We start from the raw sequence: 17,332 nt of genomic DNA, 5'->3' as shown, positions 1-17,332 counted from the left end.
ATATGGAAGTTCTATTATCAAGGCCTTTAGACATAACAAAAGACTATCAACTTCCTTGTAACCCATCTCAGCCTTACAGCTAATCAAATGAGGACCTCTTTACTTCTTGCAATCAACCACACAGATAAATATTTTTTCACCACTGAGTTGTTTGTTGATGCATGAAGTCTGATATTCTGTTAATTTTCCTGCCCAGTTATCAGCACTACAAGCAATCTCAATCTGCATTGCTATATTACACAGTTCTGAAAAAATTCTTCAGCCATTAATTAGGAGGTCAAGCACAAGCTGTACTCCAAGAATTCATTAAAGATTTGACTCAGACATCACAACGTCTCCAATATATTAATTCGTTTGGAACTCCCTGCGACCACTTCCAATATCTATCCTTAAATTATATCCAACTGGAGTGCAACAACTATAGACATTTGTTTTATTAATATGACATTTATGCACACGAATTATGAGTTGTTATCTGATCTACCTTTTAATTTATTTACCAAAACAGATAACACTCAAACTTAAACACTAAAATAAGTCTACGTTTTACTTACAATGCGAATAAGATCATCATTTTTTTAATGTAAAATACTAATTTTATCAACGTTTTGATTGAAACATTTTAATTAATGCTCCATATCCCTTAGACTAGGAAGGTCTTTACTTACAAAAAACACTTAAACGTTTTAGTTAAGACCAGTAAAATAAACCTAATTTGATATTTAAGTTTAGGGGTCTGTTTTAATAAAATTTAAAATAGAGCTACTCTGCATAAGTTATTATAGTACGTACCGTCCCTACTTCACACATGTTTCCTTGAAATCATTTTTTTTTCTCTATAAAATTATTGCTGGTAATTTTTCCCCTCCAATTATTGAACTGCACTTGAGGTTATCCTACAATCAAAGAATGTTCTAACATGGTAAAAATTATGGATTCGATGTTGATATTTTATAATTTTTTTTACTAGAATGTTATATATGAATAATTTTATTTTGTTATAATTATTTATTGAGACGGTTCATCAGTAGTTCAATTTATATATCGAAAATTGTAAAGAGAGATAAAAATATAATATATTGGAAAGTGGTAAACTAATGGCTGGCAAATTATTAAAATTCCCCCCCAAAATTTTTGATATAAGCTATAGATTATGACAGATGATAGCAATTGCCACTCTTCGCAATATTTTATCTTGGGGTGAATTTTAAAATTTTGGGGGAATGCAATGGTGATAGGAGGGGGGTACTTTTGGTATTTTAATGAAAAATATATATGTACGGAAGTAAAATAACGATAAGGCAAGGTGTAAAATGTAAGATAAACACAATTACACACGACGTAGGGTGTGAAATGAAATAATCACTGATATCTATCGTCTAAATGTACGGCTCTCGCGATCCGTAGAAAATTCGACCGTTATCGTTTCTTCAGGCGCGCGCGAGTGAGTTGAGAGAGAGAGAGAGAGAGAGAGAGAGAGAGAGAGAGAAGGAATTCAAGAACCCTAATCTTTGGGAAGACGAAGAAGCTCCGGAACCCTAGCTCGATCTTCCAATCCCAATGGCTTCTTCTTCTACCATTCTCACATTCCCCCCCGTACCCTCCGTCCTCTCCCCCATTCCCAAGCTGTCAACTCAGTCCTCCTTCCACTTCATCTCGCACCAATCTCTAAGCTTTCACCTCCCTTCTTCTTCGTCTTCTCGGATCCCCTCCTTCACTTCCCTCAGCAAGCGACGGAGGCGAGGTTCGCGGAATGCCCGCGCCGCCTACGTCACGGCTCCGGCCTCCGATCCCGACGCCGTCGACAAGGGGGCCGGCGGCGGATCCGACGCCTCGACCATGCTGAGCTCTTCGAATTCTGTTCCCATTAGTTGGGGTGTGATTTGGTCTCTTCTTTCCCGCCACAAGCTGAGGCTTGCCGTGTCGTTAGTCTCTCTTCTTGTGTGCACTACATGTACTCTGTCCATGCCCCTCTTTTCAGGTACTCTTCCCCAATTTCTCTATCTGACTAGATTCTTGATTAATTTCTTTTATAGATACTTATGTAGAGCTCATGGATTCTTTGGGAATTGGGATTAGGGTTTGTATGAATTTGTTATTTATGAGGAGTTAATGGATCTTGTAAACTGTTGAATCTTTGGTTCTTCTCAACTATCAATATAAGCCTCAAAGAATGTCGAAATCATGAAAACTTATGCCCCGCATATTTTTCTTTTTTTGGAATATAAGCCTCAGTTTTGCTTGTTAGCATTGCACGCATATGTGAACTTTTTAAGACTTATCCAAGAACTAATGCCTCTCTTGGATATTAACGGTTGTGAGCACATACAACTTCTAATGTTTAGTGATTTTTTCTTTTTGACTATTTTGGGTTCTTGAACGAGAGTATTTTCTTTTGATGCTTTGGGCCCCTAGCTCTTTCCAATATTCCATCTCAATATTCTTTTCTCAGCAAACTTACTTAATTGGAATGTGCATTCTAAAAGTTTATGGACCATAAATTTGTTTGCTACATCAATAAAATAAGTCTTTATATTGTACAAGATCCACGGACAAAGTTAGGGTTTGCTAGATATTGTAGTATACTAGGAATTCTTGCCTCTTTTTTTTTGGTCTCCTTTACTTGTTATGGTTTATACTTAAGTAGTTATTGTCTAGTGCCTAATAATTATCTTCTTATCATTGCCATCGTTTTCGAATTTCCAAATAGTGTAAATTGGTTACAGGGAAATTTTTTGAAGTACTCATTGGAAGAGGTTCTGAGAACCTGTGGAGAATTCTTTCCAAAATTGCTGTCTTGTACATCTTGGAACCAATTTTCACTATTACTTTTGTGATCAACATGACCATCATTTGGGAGAAGGTAATGGAAAGCCTACGGGGACAGATTTTTAGAAGGATATTAATTCAGAAGGTACATTGCTTTTACTGTACTCTTAGTATGAACTTGCCAAATTGCACCACTATGGTACTTGTATAGAGAAGCTTTTGGATGATATAATAATTATAGATGATGTTTAAACAGCTTCTTCAGGAACTATAAGCAAGTTTTTTCCTTTCAGTTTGTAATATAAAAAAGACTTCTTGGAAGCCTTAATCATGTTCAGACCTTCTTTCGCACAGACTTATGGCTTCTTGGATTTTTCTGCTTCATGAATTAAGAAATGCAACTCCTGAGTGCTTGAAGCCTTATTGACATCTATATAACTTGGTTTTGAAAGATAAACATAACTTGTTTCAGTTGCAATCTTGCATGCATGTAAATGCTTATGGATGCCAAGTGGTCAAACTTATTGAATCTTGGAATTTTCTATTCCCTAATTAAGAAGTGCAACTCCTGAGTGCTTGGAGCCTTATTGATATCTGTATGACTTGGTTTTGCAAGATTAACATAGCTTGTTTCACTTGATGTCTTCCATGCATGCGAATGCTTAGGGATGACAAGTGGTCATGTTAGGCCAACATTCATAATCCATAAGATATGGAGATAACCCAAACCTGATCCTAAAGGATTAGGTTTTCTTATCAGTACCTTAGACAATTTTCAATGGGCCTGGTTGAGTCTGATCGACATTTAACTTTCGTGGTGAGGATGTTCCATGTTCGGATGGGAGAGATTGATTATTGTCAAATAATTTTATTTTTCAGAGGATGTATATGAAGTATAGGCAATAAACAAATATTTTTGCTCATGTTTATCTGCAATGGCCTACATTCAAATACTAGTAGGAGTTATAGTAGGTCCGAGTCAAGATGGTTGTGCTACAGGAACGACACAACATAGCACATGCTGCGACACTTGCTGGTCATGCCGCAAGAGAGGGAGAGAAAAAGAAGAGGGAGACTACTCATCTTCACTATTTGACCTTGTCGTTGTCCATCGTTCGCATGCTCAAGCTCCTCGACAAAGACGCCGCTCGCATCCGATGCGAATGCCTAGCTTGAGGAGGAAGAAGGGCTCGGGTGGGTCGGGTTGGGTTGAATATAAACTTAAGATGCAGATCGGATGTGAGCGGCATCTTCCTAGGGGAGCTTGGGCACGCGAACGACGGAAAGATCGATGTCGAGGTCAACTACGAGTGAATCACTGCTAGGAGGGGTGTCATGTGGCACCCTCGTGTCACGTGCCGGTATGCTGCCGGCATGCCTATCGTTGGGTCTGACATAGTCATGCATGTTTATGTAGTCATGCATGTTTATGTAGTCATGCACGTACAAGTTTAAGAGACCGGATATTTCAAAAAAAACACGTGTAATTTTTGTTTAACTTTCTTTGGTAATGTTATACATTTGCGAGAAACAATTTTGTTTAAGTCAACTATTTCTAAAAGAAAAAGAAAAGGGTTATTTTATCCTTTATACTTATGGCTAAAATTATTTTATTTCACCGTACTTCAAATTTTTTTAAAATAGTTTATGTACTTACAAATAAAATAAGACTGCTAGTTTTTCTATCCGAGTTAATCGAGTGCGCCTAAAATAAGTTCTAAAATTGAATGACAGACTAAATTCTCTCTATTTCTAATATTTTATAGACAAAAATGCCTTCCCCTTCTTTTATAAGACTTTCTTTCTCTTCAAAGAATACTCACATGTCTCTTACTTTTCCACCCATGAGGTTTCTAGATTGTGCAACTATATAGTAAGTATTATTAAACTTGAGTTTTTATGCAGTTTAGCAGTTAGATCGCATCTATGAAGAAGATGAAGATGGGTTAAACGAAAATTAGATTGAAAATTCGATATATTTTGCATAACAAACACGACGGGATATTTTAATCATTTGGACATGCCCGGTTGACTTTGATAGAAAAACTAACGGTCTCACTTTAGTCGTAAATATATGAATTGGTTTGAGGCTTTTTGAAGTATATAGGGAAGAATAATCTTGAGCATAAGTATAGGGGGGTAAATTATTTTTAACCCAATACATTTTCCCGGTGCTTTCTTAATAGCTATTCACTTTTATTTATTTCTTATCACCGATTAGTTTCTTCAATTATGTAGGAAATGTTTTATTTGGGTTGAGAAACATCAGTAGTGGAATTATTGGCAAATGATCAGTGTTCTGTCTTTTGCAGGTGGAGTTTTTTGATCGTCATAAGGTATTGTACCATCTGCATTGTCTTTGGTTTTCTTTTGCAATGTAACCAAGTTTACATGTTAAATTTGATAGTGAATAAACATTTAGAGTATGCAATTTGTACCTTTTTCATGTTTAGTGTACTCAAATTCATGTATGATGGAATAAATGTAAATAGGGGAGAGAAGAGATTTCCCTTTCATGTGGGGATTGCACCAGGGACCAGTATTAAGTTCCTGCTTTTGGTTGATTGTTGGAACTAATAGGCATACTCAAGGTAAGAATTTTCATGATGCTATGTACTGATTATTGTTGTCTTACTCTCATAAAGTATTGGGTGAGAATAAACTCAAGACTGAATAACAGAGGAGATCAGAATCTAATGATTTTGATTACAAAATCCAACATTAGGTATTTGGGATATAATTTTAGTTAAATTTGAAGTCAAAATAATGGAAAATTAAATTTAATGTTCAAGATAGTAAACAATGAGAATGACAAAAATGCCAAAACTCTGCACAACTGAATAAGGAAAAGAGAGATTTGTCTTGCACACACAGTAGCTGAATTATCAGGTACTTACCATGTAAAAAAATTGAAATCTTAACTGTTAGTTATCCATAACGAGATATTTTGCTTATCCATTTGGGTATACCATAAGGAAGATAGTAAAAGTAATTCTATAGAATACCATTCATGATTATGATAAATTAGAAAAAGGAATTTCTTTTATTTGCAGAATTTCAATGTATTTAATGGTAAAAGGTATGCTCATATATAACGGGAAATGATAAATATCTTTTCAACATTTGCTAGGTGTTTCTGGAAACCACAACTCACCAAAAGGTTAAATTGACAAGGATTTTGTGATTTTCCATTAAGTAATTTTGGTCTAATTCCAATGTTTGTTTGAATAAAAATGTTAAATAAATGAGAGCAGTATGATCATTAGATGGATGCCTATATTGTCAGAATTGGAAGGCTATATTGTCAGAATTGGAAGGCCTAAATAAAGTCTCAGTACTACTTAGTCATACTTCCTAGAGGTTTTAAAGATCTTAAAGCATACATTAGAAAAAGAAAGTGGTGATCTAGAGTCAATTATAAAGGCAAAGGAGTAGGGACCCTTTATCAAAACTATACAAGATTCAAAGTAATGGAATATGTTATCTAACTCAAATGAGAATATGAGATTCCTATAATTAATATATTATATACTATCTGTCTTCATCAAGAAGAGCTATTGCACCCCTGCTGCAATCTTCTTGTCCAGTCTACCGGATACCTTACAACTGTCTTGTTTCTAAGATACGTTACTTTTTCTAATGTTTGCACAGGTTGGTGAATTGACTGGTTTGTTGACATCTGATTTGGGATCTTTGAAAGGGGTTGTCAGTGACAATATTTCAAGGGATCGTGGACTGAGGGCACTATCTGAGGCAAGCTACTTTAGACTACTGAGAGTGTAAGCTTGATACTGCGAACAATTTGATGAGCACAATGTTTTCTAAAGGATGAGATGCATGCTCTCAAATTCCTGGTTTTCTTCTTAATCAACTCATTTAATGACTTACATGTTGTTTATTACTTGTAAATATGATATCTTTTTTTCAATGGTTTTCTTCCTTTCCTTTTTCCGGCTCATCCTTGAAGCCACTATATGTCTTTTCCTACAGTAAGCAGTTTTTTCTATTGTCACATTAAGTTTTAGTTGTCTGTTCTTTTTCCTCTCCTGCAGGTGCTCGGTACAATTTGCATACTTTTCACACTATCCACTCAGCTTGCTCCTGTTCTGGGTCTCTTGATGGTATCTGTGTCCATTTTAGTAGGTAATGTTGGAAGGCATTCTACACCAATACTTACATAACATATAGCGGTAACTCTTCTGGGTATGGACAGGAATACATGTGCATCATATTTAGCATTGAGTTTTAGTACATTGCTTGTGAAATCTCTAGCAAGTGTTTAATTACTGAAACCAACGATGGTCGTGCCACAGGCACGGCCCGTGCCGTGGCACTTGCCGACCGTGTCGTAAGAAAAGGAGAGAAAAATGTACCACCTTGGCCATCGCCGCTCTCTGTCGCCGTCACCGCTCCCGGTCTTTGTCGCCGCTCTCTCTCTTTCTTCCCCTCCCTCGGCTAGGGCACCCGACGCGAGCTCGGGCGAGCAGTAAGTGGTGAGCGGCGAAGGTCAAGGCCAGCGACGACAGTGAGCTCGACGACGAGCTCGATGGCAAAGCTATTAAGAGGGCGTACCGGTCGGCACAGCCATCCATGACTGAAACAAACAAAACCTAATCCTAGATTGGATTTGGAGAGAAGAGAGGAAAAGAGGAAAAAATTTGGTGAAAAATGTATTGCTTGATACAATAGAGAGGGACTTGAGCCTATTTATACAAATTCACCATATATTTATTAAATAAATAAAATATGACATAATAACTCTAATATGCCCCTCAAACTCAAGGTGGATCATAAACCAAGAGTTTGCTAACTAGATTATCAAAACGTGCTCCTCAATGCTGAGGCGATGAAGAGAATAGATGCTAGCTCGGTATTCTTGGCGAGTGTAATGCATATCGACTTCAATGTGTTTCTTCCTCTCATAAAAAATGGAAATTTCAGTGAGCTTTTTAGCACTATCATTGTCAATATAAAGAGAAATCGGAAGGGGCAATGGAACACCCATATCACTAAGGAGGTGACAGAGCCAAATAATCTCCTTAGTCATCGCACACATAGCACGGTACTCTAACTCAGTACTGGAGAGAGACATCGTATTTTACTTCTTGTTGCACTAGGAAATTAGGGAGTCCTCCAGTAAAATGCATAAGCTAGTACTGGACTTTCAATCAAATTTGTCACTAGCATAGTCTGCATCAGAATAAGCTCGCAGAGCTAAGATAGAAATCGATAGCATGAAAAGAGAGCGAGTGATGGTGCCACGAAAATATCGAAGAATACACATACGAGCAGCATAGTGGGTAGTTCGAGGAGCCTGCATGAACTGAGTGACAAGACTAACTGTATAAGAGATATCAGGTCAAGTAATATTCAGATAGACGAGTATCTCAATTAGTTGACGATATCTAGTTGGATCTGGAAGAAGCTAACCGTCATCGAGCTGAAGCTTCACATGAAGCTCAACTAGGGTAGCAGTGGGACGAGTGTCAATGATAGTAGTACGATTGAGAATGTTTATAATATATTTTTGCTGGGACAGTAAAGGACCAAGGGATGACTGAGCAATTTTAATACTTAGAAAGCACCGAAGATGACTGAGATCTTTTATCTCAAACTGACTCTGAAGATGCTGTTGAAGAGAGTATCTTGATCGAGTCATCTCTGGCGATAATCATATCATCGACATACAGAAGAATGGAGAATCGACCTTGAGCAGAAGATCGCAGAAATATAGATGGATCATGGGGACTTTTTTGAAATTTGTAGGCTGTGAGAACACTACAAAATTGATCAAACCAGGCACAAGGAGCTTGCTTGAGCCCATAGATAGTTCATTGTAGTCGATGGTGGGATCAATTCGATAGACTTGATTCGACGGGAGAGTTTTCCTTTTTATACGGATATGACCTGGGGGAAAGGGGAAACTAGGTGGAGGATCCATGTACGCCTCATCAAGAAAATCATGAAGAAACACATTCTTCATATCCATCTGATGAAAAGGTCATTGGCGACTGGAGCAACAACAAGAATAGTACGGACATAGGTCATCGAAGCAACAGGAGCAAATGTCTCCTCTTAATCTATCCCATATTCCTGAGTAAAGCCTTGAGAAACCAGACAAGCTTTGTATCTAGCAATGGGTCCATTAGGCTAATACTTGACCTTGAAGATCCATTTGCAGCTGACAGGCACGATGTCAGACGGGCAAGGGACAACATCCAAAGTATGCATCTACTGAAGGGCTTGGAGCTCATATGTCATAGCCTGCTGCTACTCTAGAACTTGGACGCCCTCACGATATGACCTGGATTGAGGGTTAGAGTGAATGACTGTAAGAAATGTGTAAAACTGAGGAGAGTATGTAACGGAAGACATTTAAAAATTATACCAGTTGGGAGGGTGACGCTCACGCTCTGGATAATGACGAGCGAGTGCAGGAGCCATCACAGTAGAGGATGGAACGGTCAGAGGGATACTATTAGTGGAGGGAGACTCAGCTGTAGGAGGGGGACGTGATTTGTGAGTGTAGAAGTACGGCATGATTATCATGGGAGGGGGGTACTCCTCTGGAAGAGCTGAAACCTCAGTGAGAGAGCGACTTGGAGGGGCAGATGGAACTGATAGTAAATGAGTGTCTATTGGTAGAGGAATATCAGGCAAGTGGTGGAGGGGAGATAGTGGGGCTGAGCTAGGGACATTTGAGGGGACGGAAGATAAGATAGGTGTAGGGAGATCCAGGAAGGATAAGTCTGAGGGAGCCAAAGTATCAGAGGTGAAGAAGGGTGTCTCTTCCAGAAAAGTGACATGGTATAATATCTTAAGACAACAAGCATAATTATCAAGACTATATCCTAGAAAGATGCATTTAGCTGCTCGAGGGGACAATTTGTTGTGTTCATCTGGAGGAGTACCATAAAGACGCTCGTACGGGGTCACACCATCAAAAATTGAAGATAAATTTCGATTGATTAGATAGAGAGTAGTAAGAAGGGCCTCGACCCAATAAGAATGAGGAATAAAAGCCTCAAAGAGAAGAGTATGAGTTGTCTCAAGAACAAGAAGATGACTATGCTTTCGTTTGGCAACACCATTCTGAATAGGGGTATAAAGACATGACTGCTGAGATAGGATGCTGACAGAAGTATGAATAGAACGAAACTCAGAAGAAAGGTACTCCCAAGCACCGTCAGATTGAAAGATCTTAATAGATCGATCGAACTAAGTATGAACCAAAGAAGAAAAATCATGATAAATCTAACAAATTTCAGAGCGCTGACGCATGAGGTAAATCTAGGTGAAACGAGAGAAATAATCAATAAAGCATACATACTAAAGAAAACCAAAATCAAAAGAAAGGGGAGCGGGACTCCAAATGTCAGAGTGCACAAGATCATAAGGGAAATTAGAGATACTCTCACTAAGAGGAAAAGAGAGGGGCATGTGTTTTGCTAACTTACAACTAATACAAGGAGACAAATAGAAAAAATGACTACGTCTAAGAATCTAGACTTGGATAAGGTCTTGAAACGCTGACTCGATATATGACCTAAACACCAATACCACAGGTCTGAAGGAGATAGATGAGTGACAGAACAAACACTCGGACTAGGTGGAGGAAGGTGAAGCTGGTTCAGGTAGTAGAGCCCATGAATTAGATTATCGGTCCCAATCCTTTGGCCTATTGATGTGTCCTGCACAACACAAGAAGTAGAAGAGATGGACATAGTGTTATCAAAATTAGAAAGCTGAGCAACATAAATAAGACTCATTATAAGACCGGGAATAAGCCAAACATTCGATAAAGTAAGGTGACTAGTAGGAAGTTGGTGGAAGTAATGTAACCAATGTGAGAGATTAGGTAATGAGTCCCATCAGTAGTGTAAACATGAGGAAGGACAATGGGGATGAGTGAGACTAGTGAAAATAGAAGTTACCAATCATATGATGTGAGTTGCCAAAATAAAAAATTCAAGATTTAATTATACTAGAGAAAACAGAGACAGAAATGGAGGCACTAGTGAAACTGAGACTCTCATGACTGATTTGAACAAAAGATGCTATTAGAAGGGACAAAAATTTTCTGCTACCTTGAGGGCATTTCGAAACTTGTTGACTTGTGCCTTTCGTCGAACACCTGATAAACAATGTTGCTAACCTTGACACACTGCTAAATAGATGCCAAATTTGGACAAATCTGTTGAAAACTTGAGGGCTCGACACTGTGGAATTTTGTCGAACACTTGAGCATTTGTTGAAAACAAAACTGTTAAAGAATGAGAGCTTGACACAATGAAATTTCGTCAAACACTAGGTGCGCACTCGCTGAAATTGAACTTTTGACAAACATTTAGTGGGCATCGCTGAAAACATTGCATGTTGCTATGTGCCTTTTCATCAAACACTTGGAGAGCAAGCCTTCAAGGCTTCCTTGACTTCAATGCTAAGACTAGTGGGTTGTCGAAAGAGTAAAACATGATTTGCTGGCTGGTGGAGTCAGTGTGGCTTTTCGTCGAACAATTGATGAGCAAGCCTTTAAGGCTTCCTTATCTTCGATTTTAGCAACAATGGGCTCCAGCAGAAGTGAAGCAAGGAAGGTAGCTTCACTGACCCACAGTGGAACCAGCTGCAAGAGAAGACGGCGCTGTTAGAGCTGTGGAAGAAGCGACGTCTGACGTGGTTGCGAGTGCGACGTGGCTTGGGGAGGCTGCAACGAGAAGAGCTGGTTTCTTCACCAGGAATCTGTGGACAGCTACTGTTGGAGTTGCTCATAGGGAGGAGACCATGAGAGAGCTGCTCTTCGAAGAGCTTGAATCGAGACAATATGTCTAGAGAACCCGATGGAGACTGTGAAGGGAAAAGGAGACTGTTTGAACTGAGTCCAATAAAATATAACATAATAACTCTAATAATTACGATGTTAAGATATCTTAAACCAAATTTATTGACAGCTTCCCCTTAGTCGGCTGTGAAAATCTTGAGAAGTTCCAAGGATTTCAGAGGAAGGTTGAAAAATAAGCTGTTACCTCAACTCATCATGGTTCTATATACAATATGTCTAGAGAACCGGATGGAGACGGTGAAGGGAAAAGGAGACTGTTTGAGCTGAGTCCAATAAAATGTAACATAATAGCTCTAATAATTATGATGGTAAGATATCTTAAACCAAATTTACTGACAGCTTTCCCTTAGTTGGCTGTGAAAATTTTGAGAAGTTCCAAGGATTTCAGAGGAAGGTTGAAGAATAAGCTGTTACCTCAACTCATCATGGTTCTATATACTTGTAGATGATCAATTCACATAACAAAATGAATTCTTGAAATTTATAAAAGACAATTTAAAGGCTTGATTAGAGAGTATGAAAGACACTAAAGATGAATTACACGTGATACTAGTGGTGAACAAAATAATTCTTGTCTGCTAACTTTGCTCACTCGTCTGACCAGGTAATAGTGGAAACTGTGCAGCAAACTACAAGATGGCATGTACTGCAGTAAACAATTACTTTATTTTTCTCTGATCTTCTGTTCATTGCTTCTTTCTTCTATGTTAAGAGTTACCATGTGTAGTAGTCACTGATTTTGCAGCAGCCATCACTTTATATCTACTCAGTCAATTTATGGCATTATGTTATTTTGGATGTACAGAGTGCATTCTACTCCATCTTATATGATATTTCATATGGACTAATTGTGAAGTCGATTTTTTTTCTTCTTAAATCTTGGTTTGATGAAGAAAGAATACTTATTACGTATCTTCTTTCCAAATATAGTACCTTGTCTAACAAATGCAATGTCACTAACTTTTCATTTTTGGAACCAACAGCTATATTTAAGCGGTCAACTTTTCCTATTTTCAAATCTTATGGTATGGTCCAAGCAACTATATCAGACTGCGCAACAGAAACATTTTCTGCCATCCGTACTGTAAGTAAATTACTTTTTTTTGAAGTATATTCTCTCTCTTATTTATTTTGTAATCCCTTCTTGATCCATAAGAACAGTCCTATTAGTATGCATTACTACTTGAAGATCTGACTTCTAATTCTTTAGTTTTATGTTCAGCAATTATGGTATCTGGATGTTGATTTGGATATTTTCTTTTTCTTTGATGTAGGTTAGGTCATTTGGTGGTGAAAAGCGACAAATTTCTGTCTTCGATGCTTTGGTAAGACTTTTCCATTTTTATGTTGTTGATTATATAACAATAACCTTGAAGCATCTTATCCTCATTAAATCCAAGTTCAACTAAAGGAATCCTTTCTGTTTATTCTGCTCTAGCTTAGACACTGGATATGTAAATTAAATTTTCACAACTAGTAGTGGTTGATTAATTGCTTCATTTACTTAATTTGGGAATGAACTGCTGAAAAACATTCTTTGCTAGTTAGATACAACTAATTGCTATAGTGATGTTGTCTCCATATGGCAGGACATATCCTTTTTAGGTGCTGAGTTTGTTTACTTTGGTAGGTAAATGCTTACCAGCAAAGTGGCATTAGACTTGGGACACTGAAATCTGCAAATGAATCGTTGACTAGAGTGGCAGTTTACATTTCACTGCTGGCACTTTATTGTCTTGGTGGAAGCAAAGTCAAGACGGTGAGACTTCAATTTCTGGTGAAATTATTCCTGGTTATATCTTTTTCTAGTTGGCATAATTTCTAACTTTCTACCAGCAAGGTATTTGGCCTATCATCTTGTTTAAAACTGCTCTAACATGTAAATGCACACACATATTGATCCAACACGTGGTGTGATACAAGGTATATTATCTAATAGACGTTATACTTTGTTTTGGTCATAAAGCAGCACATAACTTGTGTTCCCGGTTATTCTGTTTGAAACTAATTGTATGATTATGACTTTGGTGTTTGCATCTCTCTTTGGGATCTTTATGTCACAATGTGCTTGTTGCAGGGTGAGTTGTCTGTTGGAACCATGACTTCTTTCATTGGTTATACTTTCACATTAACATTTGCTGTGAGTAACTTCTCATCTTATTTGTTTTTGAGATAGAGGTAAAATGGTCATCTGTCTACTGCATAAGATGTCCTTGGAATAACTTCATCCACAATAATGCCACTAGCTTTACAGGTTCAAGGAGGTGTGAATACTCTTGGTGATCTTCGTGGGACTTTTGCTGCTATAGAGCGAATTAATTCTATTTTATCAGCAACAGAAATTGATGAATCACTGGCCCATGGCTTAGAGAAAGAACTGCAAAAGAAAGAGTTAGAGCATTCCAACCTTGGACTGCTTTACAAAGATGATTATTCTGAGAAAATCCAAACTGTGAAGATGCATTACATGTCAGCGCTGAGATCAGGCAGCAATGGTTGTAGTTTAGCTTGGTCAGGTGACATTTCATTTGAAGGTAATTTTGATCTTCAAGGTGCTTGGGCAAGAGCTTCTCCATTCCTTGTTGTTTCCTACATAGATGATTTCACTTGCATCTAATTTAGTTTTATGGGAGATTTGGATTTATAACTTGATTAAAGGTCTAACAATTTCACAATTTAAAGGGCTAAGACCATTCTATCCTAAGATTAGTTCTCTGTTTCTAGTTATGCAAATGGGGATGGTCTATTCTCTAGGAAGATTTGGTTTAATTTTCAAGTTATTACGAGCTAACAATATGAATAGTCTAATAATGTTCTATTTTTAACTTTTTACCAAATTTTTGATGAATCTAAGACTATGAGGATTGATAATATTGTGAATAGAATGACATGTATTGCAACTGTATGAGAAAGGTTGATATAGGAGCATGAAGACCGACATGGATATTATGTTTTGAACTTTGAAGTTTCACCCAGGAGGAACACTATTAGCTGAAATTTAATGAAAATTAAAGCCAAAACTCATTGGTCAAGGCCGAAACTATCAAGATTTCTAGTTTCCATATTTATTTTGGACCGCAATATGCTAAAATCATTCTATGTCAGCTATATTCATTTTTTTTTTCAAATGGTCAAAACTGAAACCGAAACTTCATACTACAAAAGTCAAAAGACTCAAACTAGACATGTCAACTATATGAGAAAGGTTGATATAGGTTGGAAAGGCATTTAAGTCTGATAAGGAGTTCTCATCTATCCTTTTTGTTAAGGGGTTTTCATCCTCTCCTTTTCAAAGATGAGATGCTAGGTCTCTCATAACAATCGTTATCATTTATTGATAAAAGAGATTTTTTTTTGTGAAAAAGCGGATAAGATTTCATCCTCTTCTCATTCCTTTGCATTACTTCAATGTGTTTCCAACTTAAGTTTCCTCTGAATTGACAGACGTGTACTTCTCTTATCCATTGAGGTCTGATGTGGCAGTCTTAAATGGTCTGAATCTGACACTTGAATGTGGAAAAGTAACAGCATTAGTAGGACCTAGTGGTGCTGGAAAAAGTACAGTGGTACAACTTCTGGCACGGTTCTATGAGGTAAAAAAAAATTCCATGTTGGAATTCTGAACCACTTTTTGTCTTATAAAAGGGGGGGAAAGTATGATTGTTGTTCTTCTATCTGCAGCCAACCGCAGGTCGTATTACTATAGCAGGGGAAGATGTAAGAACATTTGATAAAAGAGAATGGTCTCGTGTTGTATCCTTAGTAAATCAGGTAATTTGCATGTAATAATGAGTATATGTTTTTATCAACATAATTTGTGCACATGATGATGTCTTTACATGCAACTAAATACTTTGGTTGTGCGTGTTTGGGGAGGAGTTCCTTCATCTAGAACAGCAAACATCAAATTTGATCCTTTCTTTAAGTTGAGGTTTTTGCTAGCTCAAGTAAGTAATCTTCATCTTCATAATTAAATGGGTGTAGGTGTAGATACAAGTGAAAGAGAGTCTCAGACACTAGGGTTAATATGCATAGAATTTCTCAATTTCCTCTAACAAATTGATGGTGGTGAAGAGAAGGAAAAGGGAGCACTTCTCAAATACAATAGTATCCTGAACTCTTCAGTATGACCTGATGAAGGAAGGTTGTTTGCAACAATTGAAGGACTTCATGTTTAACCAATGAAGTAGTGATTGTTGAATTATATATTTATATTTGTGACCTGCCTCTGAATTTCTTTATTGTTCTCTGTCTCTTGATCTTTCAACACTGTCCCAACTGGGAACTACTAGTATACATTACCTTGTACATTAACTTGTCTTTTTTTTTTTTTTTGCTTCTTGCTGAAGTTGAACAATATGGACTGGTAGCTTGTGCTATTGTATTTCAGCAATCATCTTTACAGAATTCAATGCGGTGCAAGTCAGATGATTGACAAAAGTTGAGGATTTCAAATATTCTCTGACATATGGAGTTTCTATAACATTTTTAGAGTAAATATCCTAGGATACCCTGTCCAGCAGATAGGACATCAGAGAGCATTGGCTAGGCATATTTTAGTCTAATCACTCTCTGCTATTCTTACAGTTGATGCCTTTTTCCTTTTAAGATGTTTCAAACTTTCAACTCTTCCCTTGTATCTGACTAATCAACATCGCAGGATCCAGTCCTTTTCTCTGTGTCTGTAGGAGAAAATATTGCATATGGTCTTCCAGATGAGGATGTCTCTAAAGATGACATAATAAAGGCAGCTAAAGCTGCCAATGCTCATGAATTTATAATCTCTCTTCCCCAGGTCATGATTGCCTGTGCATGTTCCTTCTATTCTCTTCCAGCATGCTATGCTACCCACTGCTGCTGTCTCTGATATAAATCTGCTCATTTTCCATTAGGGCTATGACACACTAGTTGGTGAGCGTGGAGGCCTCCTAAGTGGTGGGCAGAGACAGGTATTCATCTTAAGTTGCATGCTACTTAATTTTGCGATTTTCTGAACGAATTCTCCTGTGTTTCAGAGGATCGCTATTGCACGAGCTCTTCTTAAGAATGCCCCCATTCTAATACTTGATGAGGTAAATCATTCTCCTTGGTACAATATCTTTTTGTGGCTCCTGAGTCTACGATGAAATGTCTGGCTCTAAATCATTCTTGAGACTTTCTGGTGCAGGCCACCAGTGCTCTGGATGCAACTAGTGAGCGCCTGGTACAGGAGGCTCTTGATCATTTAATGAAGGGAAGGACCTCTTTGGTGATTGCCCATAGATTAAGCACTGTGCAAAATGCACATCAAATTGCTTTATGCTCAGATGGGAAAATTAAAGAGTTGGGCACGCACTTTGAGCTGTTGGCTAAGAAGGGTCAATATGCATCTCTGGTTGGGACCCAGAGACTCGCATTTGAATGAGTTCTTCAGTATTTAACTCTAAATTGTCACACATGTTTCTCTTGTTCTCTCCTTTTTCTTTGTTGCTGTTTTCTATGCACACACGCCGGGTGGAGAGTATACAGAAAACTCAAGCATCACATAAGAAACCCAGTAGTTCTTTCCGACCATTAAATATAGAGTAAAAGTTGAAAAGCTCATTATATCCAAGAATATAAAATGCTGCAAGTTGTGGTAATATTAAATTATTTTGTCTGTCTCAAAATTGTTTCATATTATGTTGTATTTGGTCTTGACTGTTTGCAGCTTTGTGCTTTGCCAGATTTGCATATTAAGAGCTT

General features: G+C 37.6%; 1 protein-coding gene across 1 annotated transcript; it reads left to right on the top strand.

Annotated features, from left to right (window-relative positions):
• Window positions 1-1,414: 1,414 nt before the first annotated feature.
• Window positions 1,415-17,256, top strand: LOC140782269 (ABC transporter B family member 28). The gene is made up of 16 exons (XM_073128751.1): window positions 1,415-1,981; window positions 2,727-2,914; window positions 5,082-5,105; window positions 6,421-6,522; window positions 6,822-6,912; window positions 12,592-12,692; window positions 12,883-12,933; window positions 13,239-13,367; window positions 13,686-13,748; window positions 13,863-14,142; window positions 15,053-15,201; window positions 15,290-15,379; window positions 16,269-16,403; window positions 16,501-16,557; window positions 16,624-16,680; window positions 16,776-17,256. The coding sequence occupies exons 1-16, from the start codon at window positions 1,561-1,563 to the stop codon at window positions 17,010-17,012; spliced, it is 2,175 nt and encodes a 724-aa protein (XP_072984852.1). The 5' UTR covers window positions 1,415-1,560; the 3' UTR covers window positions 17,013-17,256.
• The last annotated feature ends 76 nt before the right edge of the window (window positions 17,257-17,332 follow it).

The sequence above is a fragment of the Typha latifolia genome, chromosome 2 (genome assembly GCF_019914945.1).
Source record: "Typha latifolia isolate L0001 chromosome 2, TyphaL0001v2, whole genome shotgun sequence".
NCBI lineage: Eukaryota > Viridiplantae > Streptophyta > Magnoliopsida > Poales > Typhaceae > Typha > Typha latifolia.
Note: the sequence above shows the minus strand (reverse complement) of the source record. Positions and strands in the feature narration are given on the sequence as shown.

Bases quoted from the DNA above. Each gene is read 5' to 3' on its own strand.
- LOC140782269 (XM_073128751.1), top strand. From the start codon at position 1,561: ATGGCTTCTTCTTCTACCATTCTCACATTCCCCCCCGTACCCTCCGTC. The intron at 2,915-5,081 runs GTACATTGCTTT...TGTCTTTTGCAG, and splicing joins GAAGGATATTAATTCAGAAG to GTGGAGTTTTTTGATCGTCA. The intron at 5,106-6,420 runs GTATTGTACCAT...ATGTTTGCACAG, and splicing joins AGTTTTTTGATCGTCATAAG to GTTGGTGAATTGACTGGTTT.